A 26183-nucleotide genomic window follows, 5' to 3' on the forward strand; every position below is an offset into this window, starting at 1 on the left:
CAAGCAGAGCTCACAGAGCTGAGTGGCTGCAGGGCACAGGCCCTGGGGCTGTGACCCTGTGCCAGGAGGACTGCTGGGGGCGATGCCCCCAGGAGCAGGGGCAGGCTGGGCACCGGGGTGGCACCCTCTGAAGCTGGCAAAGCAATTCTCAGCTGTGGTCTCAGGGAGAGCTGCCTGCAGCCCCTTGGAGACCCTCCAAGGCTCTCCCCCAGGACGGTTTTGCCGCAGGAGGTTGTGCTGTGAACCCTTCCCAGCCCTTGGGGTGCAGGAACCTCCCCAGAGCTCCACCCTGCTGCTTCCCCAACCTGAGAGGTCTGAGGTGGGCAGTGGGGGGGACAGGGACTGAGCTGTGTCCCCTCTTGGTGTCTCCACAGCTGCTGTGAGCCCCCCCTGCACCTCCCCACGGGGGCCCCAGGCCGTCCCCATGGACCTGCGGATCGGGCAGCGCCTGGTGAAGCCTGGCACAGACACCACCCTGCTGGCCCTCAAGCACACCCAGCAGCTGCAGCACCAACTCTTCCTGGCCAGCCTGCACCAGCAGCAAGTGGAGCAGCTCACCCACCAGCACGTCAGGGTAGGGGCACCCCCGGGGCTGCCACTTGGAACAAGCTTTCACTCCCCCCCCTGCCAAGCAGTGCCCCTGGCTCAGGCCTGGCTTTGGCTCAGCTCCCATCTCTGGCAGGGATTAGAAGCTGGAAATCCCAAGCCCCAAAATAACCTTTCCCAGGTGGATTCCTTTCTTTTCCCTGAGTTTGGAGAGGCTGTGGAGCTCTTGAGGCAGGCAGGAGAGCTCTGACGCAAGGAGACAGCTCGGGGAGGCAGGGGGGGAGGTTCCTGTCTTATTTTCAGGCCAGGTCTCCATCCTGCCAAGGCTGGGGGGAGGAGGGAGGCCTCCTGGGCTGTGGGAAGCAGGGAAATGCTGTCAACCACGTCCCATGTGCTGGAGGAGGGAGCCAGCAAGGCTGCACAGGATGCCTGCTGTCTGTGAGCTGCCACTGGCTTTGCAGGCTCTGCCCTGGGGCACAGCTCAGCTCTGGGGCACAGCTCAGCTCTGGGGCTCAGCTCAGCTCTGGGGCACAGCTCAGCTCTGGGGCTCAGCTCAGCTCTGGGGCTCAGCTCTGCCCTGGGGCACAGCTCAGCTCGGGCTCAGCTCAGCTCTGGGGCACAGCTCAGCTCTGGAGCTCAGCTCAGCTCTGGGGCACAGCTCAGCTCTGGGGCACAGCTCAGCTCTGGAGCTCAGCTCAGCTCTGGGGCTCAGCTCAGCTCTGGGGCACAGCTCAGCTCTGGGGCACAGCTCAGCTCTGGAGCTCAGCTCAGCTCTGGGGCTCAGCTCAGCTCTGGGGCACAGCTCAGCTCTGGGGCTCAGCTCAGCTCTGGGGCTCAGCTCAGCTCTGGGGCACAGCTCAGCTCTGGGGCACAGCTCAGCTCTGGAGCTCAGCTCAGCTCTGGGGCTCAGCTCAGCTCTGGGGCTCAGCTCTGCCCTGGGGCACAGCTCAGCTCTGGGGCACAGCTCAGCCCTGGGGCTCAGCTCAGCTCTGGGGCTCAGCTCAGCTCTGGGGCACAGCTCAGCTCTGGGGCTCAGCTCTGCCCTGGGGCACAGCTCAGCTCTGGGGCTCAGCTCAGCTCTGGGGCACAGCTCAGCTCTGGGGCTCAGCTCAGCTCTGGGGCTCAGCTCAGCTCTGGGGCACAGCTCAGCTCTGGGGCACAGCTCAGCCCTGGGGCACAGCTCAGCTCTGGGGCTCAGCTCAGCTCTGGGGCACAGCTCAGCTCTGGGGCTCAGCTCTGCCCTGGGGCACAGCTCAGCTCTGGGGCTCAGCTCAGCTCTGGGGCACAGCTCAGCTCTGGGGCACAGCTCAGCCCTGGGGCACAGCTCAGCTCTGGGGCTCAGCTCAGCTCTGGGGCACAGCTCAGCTCTGGGGCTCAGCTCAGCTCTGGGGCTCAGCTCAGCTCTGGGGCACAGCTCAGCTCTGGGGCACAGCTCAGCTCTGGAGCTCAGCTCAGCTCTGGGGCTCAGCTCAGCTCTGGGGCACAGCTCAGCTCTGGGGCTCAGCTCAGCGCTGGGGCACAGCTCTGCCCTGGGGCACAGCTCTGCTCTGGGGCACAGCTCAGCTCTGGGGCACAGCTCAGCTCTGGGGCTCAGCTCTGGGGCTCAGCTCTGCCATGGGGCACAGCTCTGCTCTGTCCTGGGGCACAGCTCAGCTCTGGGGCTCAGCTCTGCCATGGGGCACAGCTCTGCTCTGTCCTGGGGCACAGCTGGCTCCCTTCAGGAGTCCTCACTGAAACTGCTGGCACCCAGAGCACCACCCCCTGCCCTGCACCCCCTGCCCTGCACCCCCTCTGCTTCCAGGCTCCTCCACATGGGTACAAACCCACCAGGCAAATGCAGCTGGGCTGGGCTGGGCTAGCCAGAGTGGCCTGGACAGGCTGAGAGCTGGGCAGGGAGTGAGTTTGGGCTGTGCTGGGGGAGGCTGAAGGCTCCTGGTGGTGATGTCCCTTTCCTCTTGCAGGTGACCATGGAATCCCCACACCGTGAAGCTGAGGCTGGGCAGCAGGAGCAGGAGCTGAGACAGATCCTCAACAAGGACAAGAGCAAGAGAAGTAAGAGCAGAGGGGAAGGCAGAGCTCAGGGGGGTAGGCAGAGCTCAGGGAGGAAGGCTGAGCTCAGGGAGGAAGGCTGAGCTCAGGGAGGAAGGCTGAGCTCAGGGGGGAAGGCAGAGCTCAGAGCTCAGGGGGGAAGGCAGAGCTCAGAGCTCAGAGGGGAAGGCAGAGCTCAGGGGGAAAGGTAGAGCACAGAGCTCAGGGGGGAAGGCAGAGCTCAGGGGGAAAGGCAGAGCTCAGAGCTCAGGGGGGAAGGCAGAGCTCAGGGGGAAAGGCAGAGCTCAGAGCTCAGGGGGGAAGGCAGAGCTCAGAGGGGAAGGCAGAGCTCAGGGGGAAAGGCAGAGCTCAGAGCTCAGGGGGAAGGCAGAGCTCAGGGGGGAAGGCAGAGCTCAGAGCTCAGGGGGGCAGGCAGAGCTCGGGGGGAAAGGCAGAGCTCAGGGGGGAAGGCAGAGCTCAGAGGGGAAGGCAGAGCTCAGAGCTCAGGGGGGAAGGCAGAGCTCAGGGGGGAAGGCAGAGCTCAGAGGGGAAGGCAGAGCTCAGGGGGGCAGGCAGAGCTCAGAGGGGAAGGCAGAGCTCAGGGGGGAAAGCAGAGCTCAGAGGGGAAGGCAGAGCTCAGGGGGGAAGGCAGAGCTCAGAGCTCAGGGGGGCAGGCAGAGCTCGGGGGGCTCTTGAAGTTGCCAGCCCCAGGCTGGGCGGTGGGGGAGGGGCCAGGGGAGGTCCTTCGGTGCTGAACAGGAGAGGTTTGGAGACCTCCCTCCAGCTGTGGTCTCCCTGCGCCATCTGCTGCCAGTGGCTGCAGGCAGCTCCTCTGAGCTCTTCCCTCCAGCATGGAGGGGCTGGAAGAGACCTCTGGAGCTCCCCCAGCCCATCCCCCCCTGCTCCAGCAGGGCACCCCCAGCAGCTTGCCCAGGGGCACAGTGCCCAGGGGGGGTTGGGAGCTCTCCACACCAGGAGACTCCACAACCTCTCTGGGCAGCTCCAGGGCTCAGCAGCCTCACCCCAAACAACTTTCTCCTCCTGGGCTCCACTTTGTGCCCCTTGGCCTGGCCCTGGGTGCCACTGAGCAGAGCCTGGCCCCAGCCTCTTGCCCCCTCCCCACAGCTCCTTCAGCTCTTGCTGAGCATTGCTCAGCTCCCCTCTGGGGCTGCTCCTCTGCAGGCTCTCAGCCCCAGGGCTCTCAGCCTCTGCTCCTCACAGGCCCCTCAGCATCTCCAGGATCTTCAGAGCTTTCATCAGCACAGGCTCAAGGAGCTCCCCAGGGCCCCCTGGAGAGGCTTCAGGAGGGTTCCCCACCCCCAGGGAGGTTCTGCTGCAGCTGCCCAGGCCCTGCAGTGCTTGGTGCCAGCTGGTGCCTGCTCTCCCTGGCTCAGGTCCTCTGCTGCTGCTCTGCCTCTCCCCAGCCATGCTCCTCATGCCCAGTGGGGCACAGCAGGCTTGGCAGAGCTGAGGGTGGCACAGGGATGCTTCCCTCACCACCTGGGAAACTCCAGCTGCCCCTTCTGAGCTCTCCCTGTGCCAGTCTGGACCTGAGGACTCCACCTCAGGGGGTATTTTCTCAGGGTCTCTGTGCTTGGAGGAGGTCTCTGAGGCAGCCTGGGGCCCTGCTGGTGTGGTCAGGGGTCCCTGGAGGGGCTCTCTGCAGGCTCCCAGCCCTGGGTGGTCTTCCTGCAGGTGCTGTGGCCAGCACAGTGGTGAAGCAGAAGCTGGCAGAGGTCATCCTGAAGAAGCAGCAGGCAGCCCTGGAGAGGACCAGCAACCCCAACCCTTCAGCCATGCCCTACAGGTACAGCAACAGCACAGCTGGGCAGGACCACCAGAGGTGCCAGCTTGGCATGGGCAAGGCCTTGCTGAGGTGGTCCTGTGGGAGGTGCAGGAGGCAGGGGAAGCTCCCACACAGCTCTCCTGGACTTTGCTGGCTTGGCTCACTGCTGAGCCCCCAGAACACTGCCAGGCTTCTATCCTTGTGCCAAGAGGAGGCAAAGGTCAGCAGCTGGATGCCTCCTCCAGGTGGTTGTGGCACTGGCCAGGGCAGCACCCAGCCAGGAGAGGCAGTGCCCTGTGTGCCACCCTGCTGTGGGAGGCTGGAGCCTGCCTGCCAGCTGCCTGCCAGCTGGGAGAGGTCTCTTAACAAGCTGCCTGCTTCTGCCCTTAGGTCTCTGGAACCTCTGGATCCTGAGGGCCCTTCCCCTCCTGTGCTCAGCACCTTCCTGCCCCCTGTCCCCAGCACCTCTCTTGACCCCCCAGAGCATTTCCCCCTGCGGAAGACAGGTGAGACCCTGGGGCTGAAACCATCTCCCTCCCAGTCAGCTGCCCTGCAGAGAAGGGTGGCCTGGCCCCACAGCTGCCTCCCCAGTGGGAGTGGGACCAGGACTAACCCCCCCCTGTGTCCTGCCAGCCTCTGAGCCCAACCTGAAGGTGCGCTGCAAGCCCAGGAAGTGCCTTGACCGCCGCAAGAATCCCCTGACCCGCAAGGAGAGTGCCCCCCCCTCGCTGAAGAGAAGGCCACCTGAGGCCATTGGTGAGGGCTCCCCCTGCCCCCTGTCACCTCCAGGGCCTTGTGGGGAGCCCCTGGGACCAGGCTGGGGCAGCTGGGATCTGCCCAGCATCCTGCACCACATCTTCTTGCCTGTGGGGCTGTGTCTCGGGGGCTCCCCAGGGCAGGAGGCTCTCTGCTGTGGGGCAGGAGCAGATGAGGCAGGAAAGGATCTCCCTGCAGCTCTGCCCTGCTGCTCCTTGGGCCCAGGATGGACCTGCAGGCCTGGAAGGGTCCCAGGCCTTGAGCTGCTCAGGAGTCCTCCCCGGGCTGTGGGGGCAGGGCTGGCAGGGGCAGCTCCATGCCTGCTGTGCCAGGGGGACGCGAGGCTCCGGGAGGGCAGCGGGCAGCTGGTAGAGGAAGAGAAGGCTCTGAAGGGCTGGGGCAGCTCTTCTCGGGGTGCTGGTGCCCCCTCAGCACCTTTCCTGTTGCTCTCTGCCCAGACTCCTCCCCCAGCAGCAGCAGCACCCCCGTGTCTGGCTGCAGCTCTCCCAACGACAGCCTCCCGGCCGAGCACGGAGCCCTCCCTGCCGCCGCCAGCCTGGCACTCGAGGTGAGTGCCACAGCCCTGGGGGCCTGGGGCTGCCCTCCCCTGCCCCTCCCCGCCTCAGCTCGGCTGAAGGTAGCTGACCCCCACCCAGGGACCCCAGCCCTGGACCCCTCCCTGCCCAGGAGCTGCCCTCAGTCCTGCTCTGCCCACTCATTGGCACCTCCTGCCTGGCCCACTGCTGCTCCTGCCCTTCACAGGCTGAACTTCCTGACTCCTAGTGCCAGTGCCAGCCTCTGGCTCCCCAGTGCCACCCTCTCGCTCCCCAGTGCCACCCTCTGGCTCCCCAGTGGCATCCTCATGGCTCCCCAGTGCCATCCTCATGGCTCCCCAGTGCCACCCTCTCGCTCCCCAGTGGCATCCTCATGGCTCCCCAGTGCCATCCTCATTGCTCCCCGGTGCCACCCTCTCGCTCCCCAGTGCCAGCCCCATGTCTCCCTAGTGCCACCCTCTGGCTCCCCAGTGCCAGCATCATGGCTCCCTAGTGCAATCCTCATGGCTTACCAGTGCCAGTCCCCAGTGCCACCCCTCTGGCTCCCCAGTGCCACCCCCTGGCCCCCCAGTGCCCTTTGCCCTAGCCCCAGGTGTTCCCCCCAGACAGCTGGTGCTCTGCCAGCCTCTTCTGCTGCCCATGCCAAGCTGTGGCAGTGCCAGAGCAGGACACTGCTGGGCTGTGCTCGGTACAGACCCCCCTGGCCCAGCACCTGGTGATGCAGGATTGCTCCCTGCAGGGCACATTCTCCCTGCCAGCCTTCACACTGGCATCACCACCTGCCAGTAGCAGCAGGGGAGGCAGCTGCAGAGCTGGGCAGAGCAGGCTCCTGGGGGGCAGGGGAGGCCTTTCTCTTCAGGCCTGGGGCTCCTAGGGCAGTGCCAGGCATGTGCTGGGCTCAGCAGTCAGGAGGTGCCACAGCCTGCTGGGCCCTGGAGCCAACCCTCCTCCTCCTCCTCCTCCTCCCCCCTGCAGGCAGAGGCAGAGCGGCGCCCCCTGGCCAGCCTGGCACACAGGGTGCCCGTGCTGAACGGGCCTGTGCTGGGGGCCACTCCCTCCCCACTCTTCATCCCAGCTGGCTTGGAGCAGCGTGAGGCTGGCAGCCCTTTGTCCCCCCGGCTGCAGCCCCTCATCATCCTCGAGCCCTCCGTCACCCACGCTCCCCTGGTGGCAGGTAGGTGCCAAGCTGGCTGCCAGGCACTCAGCCTGCCCACAGAAGCCTTTTGGGAGGGGGGGGGGGGGAAAAAGCTCTTTGAGGTCATCCAGTCCAGGGCAGTATTGAACTGTGCCAAGCCTGGTGCCAAACCCCCACCCCCCGGCCTCGGGTGGGCATCCAAACACCTCCCTGGGCAGCCTGGGCTGGGCTCTGAAGAACCTTTCCGGTGAAGAAGTTTCTTCTGCTGTCCAGCCTGAACCTCTTGGCACCTCTCGCCTCTTGCTCTGCCTTGCAGTGCCAGGGCTGGGAGCTGTGCCCTTGTCCTTTGCCCCCTCGCTGGTGGCAGAGCGTCTGCCGCTGCCAGCACACCACAAGCCGCTGGGCAGGACCCGCTCCGAGCCCCTGCCCCAGAACCCCAAAGCCATCCAGCAGCACTTGGTCTACCAGCAGCACCACAGCCAGTTCCTGGAGAGGCTCAAGCAGCAGACACAGCTGGGCAAGGTGAGCCAGGGTGGGCAGGGAGGTGCCAGGGAGGGGCAGAGACAGGGGGGAGGAGGTGCAAGGAGGAGAGGGAGAGAGGAGCTGGAAGGTGTAAGGAGGAGAGGGAGAGAGGAGCTGGAAGGTGTAAGGAGGAGAGGGAGAGGAGCTGGAAGGTGCAAGGAGGAGAGGGAGAGAGGAGCTGGAAGGTGTAAGGAGGAGAGGGAGAGGAGCTGGAAGGTGCAAGGAGGAGAGGGAGAGGAGCTGGAAGGTGTAAGGAGGAGAGGGAGAGAGGAGCTGGAAGGTGAAAGGAGGAGAGGGAGAGGAGCTGGAAGGTGCAAGGAGGAGAGGGAGAGGAGCTGGAAGGTGAAAGGAGGAGAGGGAGAGGAGCTGGAAGGTGCAAGGAGGAGAGGGAGAGGAGCTGGAAGGTGTAAGGAGGAGAGGGAGAGAGGAGCTGGAAGGTGTAAGGAGGAGAGGGAGAGGAGCTGGAAGGTGAAGGAGGAGAGGGAGAGAGGAGCTGGAAGGTGTAAGGAGGAGAGGGAGAGGAGCTGGAAGGTGTAAGGAGGAGAGGGAGAGGAGCTGGAAGGTGTAAGGAGGAGAGGGAGAGGAGCTGGAAGGTGTAAGGAGGAGAGGGAGAGGAGCTGGAAGGTGCAAGGAGGAGAGGGAGAGGAGCTGGAAGGTGTAAGGAGGAGAGGGAGAGAGGAGCTGGAAGGTGCAAGGAGGAGAGGGAGAGGAGCTGGAAGGTGTAAGGAGGAGAGGGAGAGGAGCTGGAAGGTGTAAGGAGGAGAGGGAGAGGAGCTGGAAGGTGTAAGGAGGAGAGGGAGAGGGAGCTGGAAGGTGTAAGGAGGAGAGGGAGAGGAGCTGGAAGGTGTAAGGAGGAGAGGGAGAGGAGCTGGAAGGTGTAAGGAGGAGAGGGAGAGGAGCTGGAAGGTGTAAGGAGGAGAGGGAGAGAGGAGCTGGAAGGTGTAAGGAGGAGAGGGAGAGGAGCTGGAAGGTGCAAGGAGGAGAGGGAGAGGAGCTGGAAGGTGCAAGGAGGAGAGGGAGAGGAGCTGGAAGGTGCAAGGTGCAGGGCAGGCAGTGCCAGGCAGAGTCCTGGAGCCATTGAGTGGTTTGGGTTGGACAAAACTTCTCAGAGCATCCAGCCCCAACCCTTCTCCAGCTCTGCCCAGGCTGGGGCTGAGCCCTGGCCCTCAGCACCACAGCTCTGCCTCTTTGAAGCCCCTCCAGGGCTGAGGACTCAGCCACCTCCCTGGGCATCCTGGGCCAGGCTTTGAGATCCCTTCCAGTGAGGAAGTTTCTTCTGATGTCAAACCTGACCCTGCCCTGGGGCACCTTGGGGCCACCTCCTCTTGTCCTGTCCCTTGTCCCTTGGCACAAGAGCCCAACTGGGCTCCAGCCTCCTCTCAGGGACTTGCAGAGAGCCAGAAGGTCTCCCCTCAGCTTCCTCTTCTCCAGCCTCAACCCCTGCAGCTCCTCAGCTGCTCCTCAGAAGTTCTCCAGACCCTTCCCCAGCTTCATTGCCCTTCTGTGGACACCTTGCAGCCCCTCAGTGCCCTTGGAGTGAAGGCCCCAAAGCTGCCCCCAGTGCCTGGGCTGTGGCCAAGTCCAGGGGCCAGTCCCTGCCCCACACCACTGCTGGTGGCCACCAGTGCCCCATCCTCAGCCCCTGCTGCTCAACCCCCCCCAGGCCTTTCTCTCCTGAGCAGCTTCCCTGCCCCCAACCTGGAAGCACTGCCTGGGGCCAGAGGGGTGCTGAGCCTGGCCCAGGAGGTGCTGCCATGCCCAGCCTCATATACCAGTGAGCTGAGGGCATCTGCTCAGCTTCCTTGGCCCCCCTGTTGAGCTGCCAACCCCCTGTGACCTCCTTGGGCTGTGCCCTGGCCCCTGCCCTGCCCTCACTGTGCCCCCTCCGGCCGCAGCGCATGGCCAAGCCGCGGCTGCGGCAGATTCCTTCCTCCGAGGACATGGAGGCTGAGGGCAGCCTCCCCGAGCCCAGGGCTGACAGCACCGACCCAGCTGGCACACATCTGGAGCCCACACGCCTGGGGAGCAGCCTGAAGGAGCCAGAGAGGATGCAGAAGGTGATGCAGCCTCAGGAGGAACTTGTCCTGCAGCAGGTAGGTAGCCAGGGGCCGGCGGGGCGAGGAGAGAGAGCCCCTGGGCTGCTGCCAGCTCTTGGCTGGGCACAGGGAGCTCCTGGGGCAGGGATTTGGTTGTCCCAAGCTGTGTGGAGGCCTCAGGGTGGTTTGGAGGCTTCAGGACAGAAGGGGAGAGGGCTGGAGGAGATGTGGAGCTGCTGCCCTTGAGCCTTGAGTGGGCAGAGTGCAGAGGTCTCTGCCCTCAAGTTTGGAGCCAATCTTTTGTCCATGCCCTTGGTGGCTCTGCCCAGAGCCTGCCAGGCTGGGGGCAGCCTGGGGCCTTGGGGAGCTTCAGATCCAGGTCAGAAAGGGGCAGGAGGAGAGGTTTGGGGTGGGGAAGGACACAGGCACCAAGTCTGGACCTGCCTTGAGCTTGCTGGGGCAGGGATGAGAGCTGCAGGCAGGGCTGGATCCTGCTCCCATCCTGCTGGATCCTGCTCCCAGAGTGCTGGATCCTGCTCCCAGCCTGCTGGATCCTGCTGGATCCTGCTCCCAGAGTGCTGAATTCTGCTCCCAGCCTGCTGGATCCTGCTCCCAGCCTGCTGGATCCTGATGGATCCTGCCCCCAGAGTGCTGAATTCTGATCCCAGCCTTCTGGATCCTGCTGGATCCTGTTCCCAGCCTGCTGGATCCTGCTGGATCCTGCTCCCATCCTGCTGGATCCTGTCACCAGCACTTCAGGGCTGAGCCAGCAGAGAGCAGCAGTTGCTGCCTGATGGTCCTCAGCTGCTGCCAAGTGGAGCTGAGCCCCTGGGAGGAGGTAGAGCTCAGGGCTGGGTGCAGCTCTGCTCAGCAGCCTGGCACCTCTCTCCTGGTGCCCTCTCCCCATCTCCTCTCTCCTGGTGCCCTCTCCCCAACTCCTCTCTCCTGCTGCCCTCTCCCCAACTCCTCTCTCCTGGTGCCCTCTCCCCATCTCCTCCTGCTGCCCTCTCCCCATCTGCTCTCTCCTGCTGCCCTCTCCCCATCTCCTCCTGCTGCCCTCTCCCCAACTCCTCTCTCCTGCTGCCCTCTCCCCATCTCCTCTCTCCTGCTGCCCTCTCCCCATCTCCTCCTGCTGCCCTCTCCCCAACTCCTCTCTCCTGCCCCTCTCCCCATCTCCTCCTGCTGCCCTCTCCCCATCTCCTCTCTCCTGCTGCCCTCTCCCCACTCCTCTCTCCTGCTGCCCTCTCCCCATCTCCTCCTCCTGCTGCCCTCTCCCCAACTCCTCTCTCCTGCTGCCCTCTCCCCATCTCCTCCTCCTGCTGCCCTCTCCCCATCTCCTCCTGCTGCCCTCTCCCCAACTCCTCTCTCCTGCTGCCCTCTCCCCATCTCCTCCTCCTGCTGCCCTCTCCCCAACTCCTCTCTCCTGCCCTCTCCCCATCTCCTCCTGCTGCCCTCTCCCCAACTCCTCTCTCCCCCAGGCCTACCTGTGGGACTCCTACCAGCGAGTGCAGCAGCAGCTCCTCAAGCCCCAGCCCTTGGCTGACTCCCCCATGGTGCCCCCCAGCCTGCAGGCTGGGCACAGGCCCCTCTCCAGGGCACAGTCATCTCCTGCCACTGCCACCATCTCCCTTCCTGCCCAGGACTCAGCCTCCAAGCCACTCTCCCTGCAGGAGCAGGCAGCCAAGCCTCACTTCACAACAGGTATGCCCCCCCAGGCAGCTGGCACCGCTGGAGGGCGGAGCACCAGAGCTGGCAGGGAGGTGGCAGCGCCCAGAGGGGCAGTGCCAGCCTGAAAGGCGCTTGGCAGTGCTGCCAGAAGAGCAGAGCAAGCCCTGAAGGGCCTCTTCTTATCTGAGGTGGCTTTGCCAAGCAGGGCTTTGCCCACCTGGCCCTTTGGCTGCCAGCCTGCCCCAGCTGGCAAGGGTCAGACCTCCCTGAAAGCCTCTGAGGCAGAGTTTGCTTCAAGCAGCTTAGGGCAGAGGCTGCCATGCTCTGGGGTGCCCCAACCCAGCTGCCATGCCCTGGGGTGCCCCAACCCAGCTGCCATGCTCTGAGGTGCCCCAACCCAGCTGCCATGCCCTGGGGTGCCCCAACCCAGCTGCCATGCCCTGAGGTGCCCCAACCCAGCTGCCATGCCCTGGGGTGCCCCAACCCAGCTGCCATGCCCTGAGGTGCCCCAACCCAGCTGCCATGCTCTGGGGTGCCCCAACCCAGCTGCCATGCTCTGAGGGTGCCCCAACCCAGCTGCCATGCCCTGGGGTGCCCCAACCCAGCTGCCATGCTCTGAGGTGCCCCAACCCAGCTGCCATGCTCTGGGGTGCCCCAACCCAGCTGCCATGCCCTGAGGTGCCCCAGTCCACCCAGGCAGTTCTGGGGCACTTAGGAGCCCTGGACAGGAGCTGCCCTGGGGGGTGGGGGTCAGCAGTGCCAAGGTGCCCACCCCAGACGCAGGCTGGTGCCAGCAGCTCTCTCCTGCAGGGCTGGTTTATGACTCAGTGATGCTCAAGCACCAATGCTGCTGTGGGGACAACAGCAACCACCCCGAGCACGCCGGCAGGATCCAGAGCGTCTGGTCCCGGCTGCAGGAGCGAGGCCTCCGCAGCCGCTGCGAGGTCAGGCTGCAGGGAGCCCCCGGCCCCGCCCCCCGCCCCGCCCACACCCTCACCCTAGCCCCGCCCCAGCCCCGCCCACACCCCCACCCTCACCATAATCCCCAGCCCCGCCCACACCCCCAGCTCCACCTCTAGCCCAGCCCTGCCCCCAGCCCCACCTCCAGCCCAGCCCCACCCCCACCCCATCCCCACCCCCACCCCCACCCCAGCCCCAACCCCACCCCCACCCTCACACCCACCCCCAACCCCACCCCCACCCCAGCCCCACCTCCACCCCCCCCACCCCAGCCCCCACCCCACCCCCACCCTCACACCTACCCCCAGCCCCACTCCCACCCTCACCCCAGCTCCACCCCCAGCCCCACCCTCATCCCCAGCCCCTCCCCAACCGTCACCTCCACCCCCACCCTCACCCCCACCTCCACCCCCAGCCCCACCCCTACCTCAGCCCCCACCTTCACCCCCACCCTCATCCCCACCCGCATCCCCACCCTCCCCCTCCCCCCCACCCTCCTTCCAACCCCAACTCCCACCCCTATCCCCGCCCCCACCCCGCACCTCCTGCCCCTGGGGAGCCTCAGGAAGCCTCCTCCCCCCCCCTGCCCACTGCAGAACCAGGCCTGGGATTGTCCTCAGCCTGGGCTGGGGGCTGCTGGGGGCAGGCTTGGGCTCCAAGAAGGACTTGGAGGGGTTGGAGCAGGGCTGGGGGAGGGCAGGGGAGCTGGGGAAGGGTCTGGAGAAGAGGGCTGGGGAGGGGCAGCTGGGGGGGTTGAGGCTGGGGGAGAGGAGGCTGGAGCCAGGGGGGGGTTGGGCTCCTGTGCCAAGGGCCAGGGCAAGGGCAAACAGCCTCAGGCTGCCCCAGGGCAGGTCCAGGTTGGCCTTGAGGAACAATCTCTGCCCCTGGAGGCTTGGCCAGGCCTGGCCCAGGCTGCCCAGGGGGGTGGTGGAGTCTCCATGCCTGGAGGGGTTTCAGAGCCCTGGAGCTGTGGTGCTGAGGGCCAGGGCTTGGTGGTGCCCTGGGGCACTGCTGGTGCCCCCTGGGTGCTGCTGCTCTCTGCTCAGGGTGGTGCCCAGGTGCCACCCCAGGGCGAGCCAGCAGGGCTCTGAGCGGCTGTGCCACAGAGCTGTGGCTGCAGAGGGGGCAGCAGGACGGTGCCACCTCCACCCCCCTGTGTCCCAGCTGCCTGCCTCTGTCTGTGCCAGTGCCTGAGGGGGCGCAAGGCCACCCTGGAGGAGCTGCAGAGTGCCCACACCGAGCGCCACGTCTTCCTCTATGGCACCAACCCCCTCAACCGCCTCAAGCTGGACAACGGCAAGCTGGCAGGTTGGGCACAGAGCCACAGCGCTGCCCGGGCCTGGCACTGCCCACCTGGAGCACCCTCAGCCATGGGCACCTCCCCAGCAGCTGCTCTGGAGGCTGGGAGGCTGCTGGTGCCCCCTTGGGTGCCAGCCTTGCCCGGCTCTGAGGCTGTGCCCTCTGTCCCCGCAGGGATCCTGGCACAGAGGATGTTTGTCATGCTGCCCTGTGGCGGGGTGGGGGTGAGTGGTTGGCTTCTCCTGGGGGTCCCTTTGGGGTGGGTTTGTTCCTTCCTTCTGTCCCCCCTCCCCCCCCCCCCCCCCCCCCCCCCCCAGGGTCTCCTCCTGGGCTGGAGCTGACAGGGACCCCCCAGAGCCTTTGGGCTGCCAAGGGTGGGCAGCCTCTGGGTGGGCACAGCCCCAGCTGGGGGTGAGAGGGCATGGTGGCAGAGCTTCCCCTGGTGCCTGCTGTGTGCCCACCCTCCAGAGGGCATCCTGACTGCAGGGGCTGAGCCACCAGAGGCCTCTCAGAGCCAGCTGGGGGGGGACAGCCACAAGGCCTGGGGGACAGCAGCTCCAGCACCTCCCTCCGGCCCCTCCTGGCCTCTCCCAGCTTGGCCCCAGCCTGGGTTCTCTCCACTCACAGCATCCTCCTCTTCCTCTCTCTCCCCCTCCCTCTCCCTGTCCTCTCTCTCTCTTTCAGGAGGGCTCTCACTCCATCCATGCCTTCCTGCTGCCTCTTCTGGCTCTCCTCCTCTCCTTGCCTCCCCCCTCCAGCTGCTGGGCACCAGCTCTGCTCAGCCTCCTTCCCCCTTGCTCTGCCTCCCTTCCTGCTCCCCCTCTGGCCTGTGCCCCCCAAAGGCAGGGGTGTGGGGGGAGCTGGAGGGCAGAGGGGGAGGCCTTTGAGGTGCCCAGCTGGCACTGGGCAGAAGAGGTTTGAATCCTGCAGCTCTGATGTGCTCCTGGTCGCTTGCTTAGACCCAAGGTAAAGCCCCCCCAGAGCTCAGTGCTGGGCTGGGGGCAGTGCCAGCAGGGCAGGGCAGTGCCAGCAGGGCAGGGGCAGTGCCAGCAGTGCAGGGGCTGTGCCAGCAGGACAGGGGCAGTGCCAGCAGTGCAGGGGCTGTGCCAGCAGTGCAGAGGCTGTGCCAGCAGTGCAGGGGCAGTGCCAGCAGTGCAGGGGCAGTGCCAGCAGGGCAGGGCTGTGCCAGCAGGGCAGGGGCAGTGCCAGCAGGACATGCGCAGTCCCAGCAGGACAGGGGCAGTGCCAGCAGTGCAGAGGCTGTGCCAGCAGTGCAGGGCTGTGCCAGCAGTGCAGGGGCAGTGCCAGCAGTGCAGAGGCTGTGCCAGCAGTGCAGGGCTGTGCCAGCAGTACAGGGGCAGTGCCAGCAGTGCAGGGCAGTGCCAGCAGTGCAGGGGCAGTGCCAGCAGTGCAGAGGCTGTGCCAGCAGGACATGGGCAGTGCCAGCAGTGCAGAGGCTGTGCCAGCAGGACATGGGCAGTGCCAGCAGGGCAGGGGCAGTGCCAGCAGTGCAGAGGCTGTGCCAGCCGGACATGGGCAGTGCCAGCAGTGCAGGGCAGTGCCAGCAGTGCAGGGGCAGTGCCAGCAGTGCAGAGGCTGTGCCAGCAGGACATGGGCAGTGCCAGCAGGGCAGGGGCAGTGCCAGCAGGGCAGGGCTGTGCCAGCAGGGCAGGGGCAGTGCCAGCAGTGCAGAGGCTGTGCCAGCAGTGCAGGGCTGTGCCAGCAGTGCAGGGGCAGTGCCAGCAGTGCAGAGGCTGTGCCAGCAGTGCAGGGCTGTGCCAGCAGTACAGGGCAGTGCCAGCAGTGCAGGGGCAGTGCCAGCAGTGCAGGGCTGTGCCAGCAGTACAGGGGCAGTGCCAGCAGTGCAGGGCAGTGCCAGCAGTGCAGGGGCAGTGCCAGCAGTGCAGAGGCTGTGCCAGCAGGACATGGGCAGTGCCAGCAGGGCAGGGGCAGTGCCAGCAGTGCAGAGGCTGTGCCAGCAGGACATGGGCAGTGCCAGCAGTGCAGGGGCAGTGCCAGCAGTGCAGGGGCAGTGCCAGCAGGGCAGGGCTGTGCCAGCAGGGCAGGGGCAGTGCCAGCAGTACAGGGCAGTGCCAGCAGTGCAGAGGCTGTGCCAGCAGTGCAGGGGCAGTGCCAGCAGGGCAGGGGCAGTGCCAGCAGTGCAGAGGCTGTGCCAGCAGTGCAGAGGCTGTGCCAGCAGGACATGGGCAGTGCCAGCAGTGCATGGGCAGTGCCAGCAGGATAGGGGCAGTGCCAGCAGGGCAGGGGCAGTGCCAGCAGGACAGGGGCAGTGCCAGCAGGGCAGAGGCTGTGCCAGCAGTGCAGGGCAGTGCCAGCAGGACAGGGGCAGTGCCAGCAGGGCAGGGGCAGTGCCAGCAGTGCAGGGCAGTGCCAGCAGTACAGGGGCAGTGCCAGCAGTACAGGGCAGTGCCAGCAGTGCAGAGGCTGTGCCAGCAGTGCAGGGCAGTGCCAGCAGGACAGGGGCAGTGCCAGCAGTGCAGGGCTGTGCCAGCAGTGCAGAGGCTGTGCCAGCAGTACAGGGGCAGTGCCAGCAGTACAGGGCAGTGCCAGCAGTACAGGGGCAGTGCCAGCAGTACAGGGGCAGTGCCAGCAGTGCAGGGCAGTGCCAGCAGTACAGGGGCAGTGCCAGCAGTACAGGGCAGTGCCAGCAGGACAGGGGCAGTGCCAGCAGTACAGGGGCAGTGCCAGCAGTGCAGGGCAGTGCCAGCAGTACAGGGGCAGTGCCAGCAGTACAGGGCAGTGCCAGCAGTGCAGAGGCTGTGCCAGCAGTGCAGGGCAGTGCCAGCAGGACAGGGGCAGTGCCAGCAGTGCAGGGCTGTGCCAGCAGTGCAGAGGCTGTGCCAGCAGTACAGGGGCAGTGCCAGCAGTACAGGGCAGTGCCAGCAGTGCAGAGGCTGTGCCAGCAGGACATGGGCAGTGCCAGCAGGGCAGGGGCAGTGCCAGCAGTGCAGGGCTGTGCCAGCAGGGCAGGGGCAGTGCCAGCAGTGCAGAGGCTGTGCCAGCAGTGCAGGGGCAGTGCCAGCAGTGCAGGGGCAGTGCCAGCAGTGCAGAGGCTGTGCCAGCAGTGCAGGGCTGTGCCAGCAGGACATGGGCAGTGCCAGCAGTGCAGAGGCTGTGCCAGCAGTACAGGGGCAGTGCCAGCAGTGCAGGGCTGTGCCAGCAGTGCAGGGCTGTGCCAGCAGTGCAGGGCTGTGCCAGCAGTACAGGGGCTGTGCCAGCAGGACATGGGCAGTGCCAGCAGGGCAGGGCTGTGCCAGCAGTACAGGGGCTGTGCCAGCAGGACATGGGCAGTGCCAGCAGGGCAGGGCTGTGCCAGCAGTGCAGGGGCTGTGCCAGCAGGACATGGGCAGTGCCAGCAGTGCAGGGCAGTGCCAGCAGGGCAGGGGCAGTGCCAGCAGTGCAGAGGCTGTGCCAGCAGGGTATGGGCAGTGCCAGCAGGGCAGGGGCAGTGCCAGCAGGGCAGAGGCTGTGCCAGCAGGACATGGGCAGTGCCAGCAGTGCAGGGGCAGTGCCAGCAGTGCAGAGGCTGTGCCAGCAGGGCAGGGGCAGTGCCAGCAGTGCAGGGGCAGTGCCAGCAGTGCAGAGGCTGTGCCAGCAGGACATGGGCAGTGCCAGCAGTGCAGGGGCAGTGCCAGCAGGGCAGGGGCAGTGCCAGCAGTGCAGAGGCTGTGCCAGCAGGGTATGGGCAGTGCCAGCAGGGCAGGGGCAGTGCCAGCAGTGCAGAGGCTGTGCCAGCAGTGCAGGGGCAGTGCCAGCAGTGCAGGGGCAGTGCCAGCAGTGCAGGGCTGTGCCAGCAGGGCAGGGGCAGTGCCAGCAGTGCAGAGGCTGTGCCAGCAGTGCAGGGCTGTGCCAGCAGGGCAGGGGCAGTGCCAGCAGGGCAGGGGCAGTGCCAGCAGTGCAGAGGCTGTGCCAGCAGTGCAGAGGCTGTGCCAGCAGTGCAGGGGCAGTGCCAGCAGGCAGGGCAGTGCCAGCAGTGCAGAGGCTGTGCCAGCAGGGTATGGGCAGTGCCAGCAGGGCAGGGGCAGTGCCAGCAGTGCAGAGGCTGTGCCAGCAGGACATGGGCAGTGCCAGCAGTGCAGGGGCAGTGCCAGCAGTGCAGGGGCAGTGCCAGCAGGGCAGGGGCAGTGCCAGCAGTGCAGAGGCTGTGCCAGCAGTGCAGGGGCAGTGCCAGCAGGGCAGGGGCAGTGCCAGCAGTGCAGAGGCTGTGCCAGCAGGTATGGGCAGTGCCAGCAGGACATGGGCAGTGCCAGCAGTGCAGAGGCTGTGCCAGCAGTGCAGGGGCAGTGCCAGCAGTGCAGAGGCTGTGCCAGCAGGGCAGGGGCAGTGCCAGCAGTGCAGGGGCAGTGCCAGCAGGGCAGGGGCAGTGCCAGCAGTGCAGGGCAGTGCCAGCAGTACAGGGGCAGTGCCAGCAGTACAGGGCAGTGCCAGCAGTGCAGAGGCTGTGCCAGCAGTGCAGGGCAGTGCCAGCAGGACAGGGGCAGTGCCAGCAGTGCAGGGCTGTGCCAGCAGTGCAGAGGCTGTGCCAGCAGTACAGGGGCAGTGCCAGCAGTCAGGGCAGTGCCAGCAGTACAGGGGCAGTGCCAGCAGTACAGGGCAGTGCCAGCAGTGCAGGGCAGTGCCAGCAGTACAGGGGCAGTGCCAGCAGTACAGGGCAGTGCCAGCAGGACAGGGGCAGTGCCAGCAGTCAGGGCAGTGCCAGCAGTGCAGGGCAGTGCCAGCAGTACAGGGGCAGTGCCAGCAGTACAGGGCAGTGCCAGCAGTGCAGAGGCTGTGCCAGCAGTGCAGGGCAGTGCCAGCAGGACAGGGGCAGTGCCAGCAGTGCAGGGCTGTGCCAGCAGTGCAGAGGCTGTGCCAGCAGTACAGGGGCAGTGCCAGCAGTACAGGGCAGTGCCAGCAGTGCAGAGGCTGTGCCAGCAGGACATGGGCAGTGCCAGCAGGGCAGGGGCAGTGCCAGCAGTGCAGGGCTGTGCCAGCAGGGCAGGGGCAGTGCCAGCAGTGCAGAGGCTGTGCCAGCAGTGCAGGGGCAGTGCCAGCAGTGCAGGGGCAGTGCCAGCAGTGCAGAGGCTGTGCCAGCAGTGCAGGGCTGTGCCAGCAGGACATGGGCAGTGCCAGCAGTGCAGAGGCTGTGCCAGCAGTACAGGGGCAGTGCCAGCAGTGCAGGGCTGTGCCAGCAGTGCAGGGCTGTGCCAGCAGTGCAGGGCTGTGCCAGCAGTACAGGGGCTGTGCCAGCAGGACATGGGCAGTGCCAGCAGGGCAGGGCTGTGCCAGCAGTACAGGGGCTGTGCCAGCAGGACATGGGCAGTGCCAGCAGGGCAGGGCTGTGCCAGCAGTGCAGGGGCTGTGCCAGCAGGACATGGGCAGTGCCAGCAGTGCAGGGCAGTGCCAGCAGGGCAGGGGCAGTGCCAGCAGTGCAGAGGCTGTGCCAGCAGGGTATGGGCAGTGCCAGCAGGGCAGGGGCAGTGCCAGCAGGGCAGAGGCTGTGCCAGCAGGCATGGGCAGTGCCAGCAGTGCAGGGGCAGTGCCAGCAGTGCAGAGGCTGTGCCAGCAGGGCAGGGGCAGTGCCAGCAGTGCAGGGGCAGTGCCAGCAGTGCAGAGGCTGTGCCAGCAGGGCAGGGGCAGTGCCAGCAGTGCAGGGGCAGTGCCAGCAGTGCAGAGGCTGTGCCAGCAGGACATGGGCAGTGCCAGCAGTGCAGGGGCAGTGCCAGCAGGGCAGGGCAGTGCCAGCAGTGCAGAGGCTGTGCCAGCAGGGTATGGGCAGTGCCAGCAGGGCAGGGGCAGTGCCAGCAGTGCAGAGGCTGTGCCAGCAGTGCAGGGGCAGTGCCAGCAGTGCAGGGGCAGTGCCAGCAGTGCAGGGCTGTGCCAGCAGGGCAGGGGCAGTGCCAGCAGTGCAGAGGCTGTGCCAGCAGTGCAGAGGCTGTGCCAGCAGGGCAGGGGCAGTGCCAGCAGGGCAGGGGCAGTGCCAGCAGTGCAGAGGCTGTGCCAGCAGTGCAGAGGCTGTGCCAGCAGTGCAGGGGCAGTGCCAGCAGGGCAGGGGCAGTGCCAGCAGTGCAGAGGCTGTGCCAGCAGGGTATGGGCAGTGCCAGCAGGGCAGGGGCAGTGCCAGCAGTGCAGAGGCTGTGCCAGCAGGACATGGGCAGTGCCAGCAGTGCAGGGGCAGTGCCAGCAGTGCAGGGGCAGTGCCAGCAGGGCAGGGGCAGTGCCAGCAGTGCAGAGGCTGTGCCAGCAGTGCAGGGGCAGTGCCAGCAGGGCAGGGGCAGTGCCAGCAGTGCAGAGGCTGTGCCAGCAGGGTATGGGCAGTGCCAGCAGGACATGGGCAGTGCCAGCAGTGCAGAGGCTGTGCCAGCAGTGCAGGGGCAGTGCCAGCAGTGCAGAGGCTGTGCCAGCAGTGCAGGGGCAGTGCCAGCAGTGCAGGGGCAGTGCCAGCAGGGCAGGGGCAGTGCCAGCAGTGCAGGGAGCTTGCCCAGATGCCTTCAGCCTGGTCCAGCTCTGCTCAGCCCCAACCCTCCTGCCCTGCACAGCCCCCAGCCCCCAGCAGAGAGCCTGGGGAGGGGGTGGGGACGACTCAGAGGGGACTTGGATCTTGCCCACTGGTGGCTGGTGCCCCCCTGAGGGCTGTGCTGTGGCTGGCAGGTGGACAGTGACACCATCTGGAACGAGCTGCACTCCTCCAACGCTGCCCGCTGGGCCGCTGGCAGCGTCACCGAGCTGGCATTCAAGGTGGCCACCAGGGAGCTGAAGGTAGGGAGAGGCTGCCTGGCATGGTGCCACAGCTGCCAGCAAGGTGCATCAGCTGCCTTCAAGGTGGCACAGTTGCCATGAAGGTGCCAAGAGCTGCCATGAAGGTGGCACAGCTGCCAGCAAAGTGCCACAGCTGCCCTCCAAGGTGGCACAGCTGCCCTCCAAGGTGGCACAGCTGCCATGGGGGTGGCACAGCTGCCATGGGAGTGCCAGAGCTGCCTTCAAGGTGGCACAGCTGCCATGGAGGTGCCAGAGCTGCCATTGAAGGTGGCACAGCTGCCATCACCACATGGGCTGGCAAGAGGGGGGCTATGGAGTGGCACCAGCCAGCACCCTGCAGCAGGACAAGACCAGGCAGTGGGGGAGGGGATGCAGTGGGGGAGGGGATGCCGGGGGGGAAGGGATGCTGGTGGGGAGGGGGTGATGTGGGGGAGGGGATGCTGTGGGGGGAGGGGATGCTGGGGGGAGGGGGTGATGTGGGGGAGGGGATGCTGTGGGGGGAGGGGATGATGTGGTGGGGGAAGGGATGCTGTGGGGGGAGGGGGTGATGTGGTGGGGGAGGAGATGCCGGGGGGGAGGGGATGATGTGGGGGGGGAGGGGATGCTGGGGGGGGAGGGGATGCCAGGGAGGAGGGCTGATGTGGGGGAGGGGATGCCGGGGGGGAGCAGTTTTGGTCACTTCCCCTTCCTGTTGTGCCCCCAGAATGGCTTCGCTGTGGTGAGACCTCCTGGGCACCATGCAGACCCTTCCACTGCCATGTGAGGACCCTCCTGCAGCTGGGGGGGGAGCCTTGGGCTGGCAAATGGGGAGCCCCCAGCCCCTCCCCCCCAGTTTCTTGGCTCAGAGTCACTCCCAGTGTGAGCCCCTCCCGGTGCAGGCTGAGGGGGAGGGGGGAGGGAGAGGCCACTCCGGGGAGGCAGGAGGGGGAGGGAGCTCAGGGAGGGTCCCGGGGGGGCTTCACCAGCCCCAGTTGGCTCTTGCAGGGGCTTCTGCTTCTTCAACTCTGTGGCCATCGCTGCCAGGCAGCTGCAGCAGAAGGGGAAGCTCAGCAAGATCCTCATCGTGGACTGGGTGAGTCCCTTCTGTCCCCACCCCCCTGCCCAGGCTGTCCCCACCCCCGCCCAGACGTATTTCCCCCCCCCACCCCCCGCCCCCCAGACTGTCCCCCCCCCCCCACCCCCTGTCCCAGAACCCCCTTGTTGTCCCCTCCTGTCCCCACCCTGCCCCGGCCTTCCCCACCCCCACCCTGGCCAGTCCCCACCCTGCCCAGACTGTCCCCGCCCCCACCCAGCCTGTCCCCACCCGTGCCCAGCCTGTCCCCACCCTGCCCAGCCTGTCCCCACCCCCACCCAGGCTGTCCCCCACCCCCTGCCCAGTCTGTCCCCACCCCCACCCAGGCTGTCCCCACCCCCCTGCCCAGGCTGTCCCCACCCCACCCAGGCTGTCCCACCCCACCAGGCTGTCCCACCCCTGCCAGGCTGTCCCCACCCTGCCCAGGCTGTCCCCACCCCTGCCCAGGCTGTCCCCACCCCCACCCAGGCTGTCCCCACCCCCCTGCCCAGGCTGTCCCCACCCCTGCCCAGACTGTCCCCACCCTGCCCAGGCTGTCCCTGGCAGCAGAGGGCTGCAGCTCCTCCCAGCTCTGCCTGGCAGCTGGAGCAGGGAAACCTCCTCCCTCGGGAGGGGCTCTGGGAGCTCCCTGGCAGCTCAGGACTGGGGGAGCAAGAGCAGAGCTCTGGGGATGGGGCAGCCAGCCCTGGAGCAGGGTGGGAGTCAGTGGAACCTTGGAAGAGTCCTCTGAGGTCACTGAGTCCAAGCAGGAGCCCAACCCCTCCATGGCCACAGCTTCCTGGGACACCTCCAGGGATGGGGACTCCACCACCCCCCTGGGCAGCCTGGGCCAGTGCCTGAGGAACCCTTTCAGGGCAGAGATTGTTCCTCAAGGCCAACCTGAGCCTGCCCTGGGGCAGCCTGAGGCCATCTCCTCTTGCCCCATCACTTAGGACAGGAGATCTCAGTTCCCCCCTGGCTCCAGCCTCCCCTCAGGGAGGTGCAGGGAGCCAGAAGGTCTCCCCTCAGCCTCCTCTCCCCCAGCCTCAACCCCCCCCAGCTCCCTCAGCTGCTCCTCCCCAGCCCTCCTCTCCAGACCCTTCCCCTTCTCTGGCCCTGCTCCAGCTCCTCCAAGTCCTTCTAGCTCCATGAGGGGCTTGGGACACCAGAGCTGAGCCTTGTGCTCATCTCCCTGCCCTCCTAGGATGTCCACCATGGCAATGGGACTCAGCAGATCTTCTACAGGGACCCTGAGGTCCTCTACATCTCTCTGCATCGCCACGACGATGGCAACTTCTTCCCTGGCAGTGGGGCTGCTGATGAGGTAAAGCAGCTCTGCTGGGCACAGGGAGGGCACCCAGGGGGACAGAGCTCTGCTGGGCCTTTGTGCCAGCACCTCCTGACCTCATTTCCCATCCATCCCTGACCTCATTTCCCATCCATCCCTGACCTCGTTTCCCATCCATCCCTGATCCTGCCTGCAGCTCCCCTCCAGCCTGGCTGCAGAGCTGAAGCTTCATCCCAAGCTTCTGCTGCTCTTCAGCCAAGCCAGCTGGCAGCTGGGGCACAGGGCAGGGGGGTCCAGGGCACCCACCCTGCTTCTCCAGAGCCTGGCACTGCTCCAGGATCCTTCCAGGCCACATCCAGACCTTCAGCACTTGTCCTGTGTCTCTTACAGGTTGGTGCTGGCCCTGGTGAGGGATTTAACATCAACATAGCCTGGACTGGAGGGCTGGACCCCCCCATGGGTGACCCTGAGTACCTGGCAGCCTTCAGGTACCCTTCCTGCTGTTCCCTCCCTGCTGAGCCAGCCCTGAAGCCCTCTCCACAGCATCCCAGAATCCCAACATGGAGGGGCTGGAAGGGACCTCTGGAGCTCCCCCAGCCCACCCCCACCCTGCTCCAGCAGGGCACCCCCAGCAGCTTGCCCAGGGGCACAGTGCCCAGGGGGGGTTGGGAGCTCTCCACACCAGGAGACTCCACAACCTCTCTGGGAAGCCTGCTCCAGGCCTCCAGCAGCTTCACCCCAAACAACTTTCTCCTCCTGGCCTCTACTTTGTGCCCCTTGGCCTGTCCCTGGGCACCACTCAGCAGATGCCAGCCCCAGCCTCTTGCCCCCTCCCCACAGCTCCTTTAGCTCTTGCTGAGCATTGCTCAGCTCCCCTCTGGGGCTGCTCCTCTGCAGGCTCTCAGCCTCTGCCCCTCCCCAGCTGGGCTCTGTTCTCTCCCCCCTCAGGAGCGTGGTGATGCCAATCGCCCACGAGTTCTGCCCCGACCTGGTGCTGGTGTCTGCTGGCTTTGATGCTGCTGATGGCCACCCACCAGCCCTGGGTGGCTACAGAGTCTCTGCCAAATGTAAGGAGGTGGGAGCCAGCCCTGCAGCCTCGGGGTGGGTCGTGCCCACTGCCCACCCAGCCTTGGCACCACGGCTGGCAGCTCGCCGGGAGAGAAGGGGAAGGCCTTTGGGGAGGTCCTTAGCAGCTCAGCATGCGGGGCTGAGGGCAGGGAATGGGAGGGCAGCTTCTCCTTGGCCTTCTCCTGCAGGCTTTGGCTACATGACCAAGCAGCTGATGAGCCTGGCTGGGGGAGCTGTTGTGCTGGCCCTGGAAGGTGGCCACGACCTGACTGCCATCTGCGACGCCTCCGAGGCTTGCGTCTCAGCCCTGCTGGGTGACGAGGTGAGGGCTGAGCCCAGCCTGGGAGCCTGATCCTGGGAGCAAAGCCCAAACCTGGGCACTGCTCCCTCCTCTTAACCCTCTCCCCTGGTGCCTGGCAGCTGGAGCCTCTCCCAGAGGAAAGCCTGAGGCAGAAACCCAACCCCAACGCCGTGCGCTCCTTGGAGGCAGTGGTGCAGGTCCAGAGTGAGTGTCCCAAGGGCCAGCAGGGAGCCTTCCCCTCCCTCTTGGGCCTGAAAGATGCCCTCTCCCCCTTCCTCCTCCCCCTCCATCATCATCCTCCTGATGGGAAGGTGATGCCCAGCCTGCTGCCCTCCTGACTCGGTCTCCTCCTGCAGGTAAGTACTGGGTGGCCTTGCAGCGCTTCGCCCCCAAGCTGGGCTGCTCCTTCCTGGAGGCTCAGCACCACGAGGCAGAAGAGGTGGAGACTGTCACAGCCTTGGCCTCCCTCTCTGTGGCTGTGCTGGTGGAGAAGAGGTGAGTGGTGCAGCCCCAGGAGGTGCTGCCTGCTCCTCTCCCTCTGCCTCACCCCCAGGCCTTGGGGGTGGCAGCAGGGAAGGGTCGTGGCTGGCAGCCAGGTGAGCTTGGGAGGGTCATGGAATGGTTTGGGTGGGAAGGGAGCTCCAAAGGGCATCCAGGGCAGCCCCCCTGGACATCCTCAACCAGAGCAGGCTGCTCAGAGCACTGCTGAGCCTCAGCCTTGAGTATCTCCAGGGGTGGGACCTCAGCCACCTCCCTGGGCAGCCTGTTCCAGCTCCTGGGAGGGCAGGACAGTGCCAGCTTTGAAGCCATCCTGAGGTGCTGGGGACAACCAAGCTCTCCACCAGGAGCTCTGATCCTGGCACTCCCCCCCTTCCCCCCCTCAGTCTCAGCAGATTTGGCCCCAGTGGGTGCTGGGCTGAGGTCCTGCATCCACCTGGACAGGACCTGGATTGGCTTCTGGGTGGCTTCAGGGCTGAGCCCAGCCCCAGCACATCACAGCAAGAGCAAATCCTCCTCCCTTCAGGGGAGGCTGGGGGGAGGTCTCCTCCTCTCAGCAGGGTCCCCACCACCTTCTCTGATCTCCAGCAGGACTTGTGGCCCCCGGGGGAGTGCTGGCAGCTTGGGCAGCTCCAGGAGCTGACCTCTGGGTGCTGAGAGGGTTCTGTGCTGCCTCCCAAGCCTCCTCCTCACCTCCTGTGCCTCCTTCCTCCCATTCCAGGCCCCGGGATGAGCCCATGGAGGAAGAGGAGGCCATGAACCAGTGATGAGCAGGGGTGGGCTCTGCTCCCCTGCTCCCAGGCCATGGCTGCACTCTCCTGAGCCCAGTGCTCAGGCTCCACTCCTGGCTTCCCACTGCCCATGGCATTCCCACTCCCCAAGCCACAGTCCTGACGTGGCCTGGACCCTTGGCTGCCACCTCTGCAGCTCTCCCAGCGTGGAGCCACCAGGAAGATGTTGCCCAGCTCAGGACCACTGAAGAAACCACAACCTCCCTCTGCACCACCTGGCCCTGCAGAGCCAGAGCCCAGCCCCTGGCACCTGGAGCCCCCTCTCTGGGAGGCCTCCCAGGCAGGACCTGCCCTTCTCCAGGGACCTTGGGTGAGGGTTGGGATGGGTCCTGAGGCCCTGCTGCAGGTGGGGCAGAGCCACCCTCAGAGCTCCTCTCCATCAGGCAGTGATGACTTTGAGAAGCTGCCTCGGGGATCACCTGGCAGGGGCAGTGCCCAGGGTTGGGGACAACCCAGGACAACACCTAAGGACTCAACCCAGGACACCTAAGGACTCAACCCAGGACACCTAAGGACTCAACCCAGGCCCCCTGGGGCCTCAAAGCAGCACACCAGGCTCTCTGCCTTCTTCTGAAGGCTTCCTGGCACCCCTTGCCCTCTGGCTGGGCACAGGGTGGGAGCTGAGTGGTGGCAATGCCGTGGGGGGGATGAGCTCCTCCTGCACCAGCAGGCTGTGGACAGCTGTGGGTGGTGGTGCCAAGGCCCTGCAGCTGTTGGGGAGGGGGGGAAGGGGGTGGGGAGGAGCAAGAGCTGTGGAGTGTCTGCAGTGCCCAGGGGGGCACCCGTGGGGCATCCTAACCACTAAGCAGAGCTTCCCCCAGCTGGTGCTGAGGCTCTGATTTGCACTATGTACAACTGAGGTGTGCCAATGTGAACCTGAGCTGCTCCTCCTTCCTTGGGGCCTGCCCCCACCTCCCCCTGCACCTCCCCAGGGGGCCTGGATGGAGCCCCTGCAGCCTCCCCCCAGTGGTGTGCCAACCACACAGCCCTGAGCTCACACCCCCCCCCCCAACCCCCCTCGGGGCTTCACTTCTGCAGCTTGAGGGCAGATCAGGTCCTGTGCCACCCTCCTGGTGTTCAGCTGTGCCCCCAGGGGGCACAGAACCATGGAAAGGGTTGGCTTGGAAGGGACCTTCC

The 26183-nt window shown here is 66.2% G+C and overlaps 1 protein-coding gene across 1 annotated transcript; it reads left to right on the top strand.

Moving 5' to 3' along the window:
- The first annotated feature begins 424 nt into the window (after positions 1 to 424).
- Positions 425 to 25734, top strand: HDAC7 (histone deacetylase 7). Its single transcript, XM_054397143.1, has 23 exons — positions 425 to 574; positions 2508 to 2598; positions 4270 to 4381; positions 4751 to 4866; positions 4994 to 5116; positions 5575 to 5684; positions 6646 to 6844; positions 7122 to 7327; positions 9223 to 9420; positions 10842 to 11064; positions 11842 to 11975; positions 13179 to 13299; positions 13465 to 13514; positions 19942 to 20049; positions 20753 to 20808; positions 21034 to 21121; positions 22305 to 22424; positions 22779 to 22876; positions 23337 to 23455; positions 23645 to 23778; positions 23877 to 23961; positions 24114 to 24252; positions 24977 to 25734. Exons 1-23 carry the CDS (start codon positions 425 to 427, stop codon positions 25020 to 25022), a joined length of 2826 nt encoding a protein of 941 aa, XP_054253118.1. The 3' UTR covers positions 25023 to 25734.
- Positions 25735 to 26183: the final 449 nt, after the last annotated feature.

Source organism: Indicator indicator, chromosome 41 (genome assembly GCF_027791375.1).
Source record: "Indicator indicator isolate 239-I01 chromosome 41, UM_Iind_1.1, whole genome shotgun sequence".
Taxonomy (NCBI): Eukaryota; Metazoa; Chordata; class Aves; order Piciformes; family Indicatoridae; genus Indicator; species Indicator indicator.

Excerpts from the sequence above, each read along its gene's own strand:
- HDAC7 (XM_054397143.1), top strand. The coding sequence starts at position 425 with ATGGACCTGCGGATCGGGCAGCGCCTGGTGAAGCCTGGCACAGACACC. Across the intron at positions 5,117-5,574 it reads AAGGCCACCTGAGGCCATTG|ACTCCTCCCCCAGCAGCAGC; the intron begins GTGAGGGCTCCC and ends CTCTCTGCCCAG. Across the intron at positions 23,779-23,876 it reads CAGCCCTGCTGGGTGACGAG|CTGGAGCCTCTCCCAGAGGA; the intron begins GTGAGGGCTGAG and ends GGTGCCTGGCAG.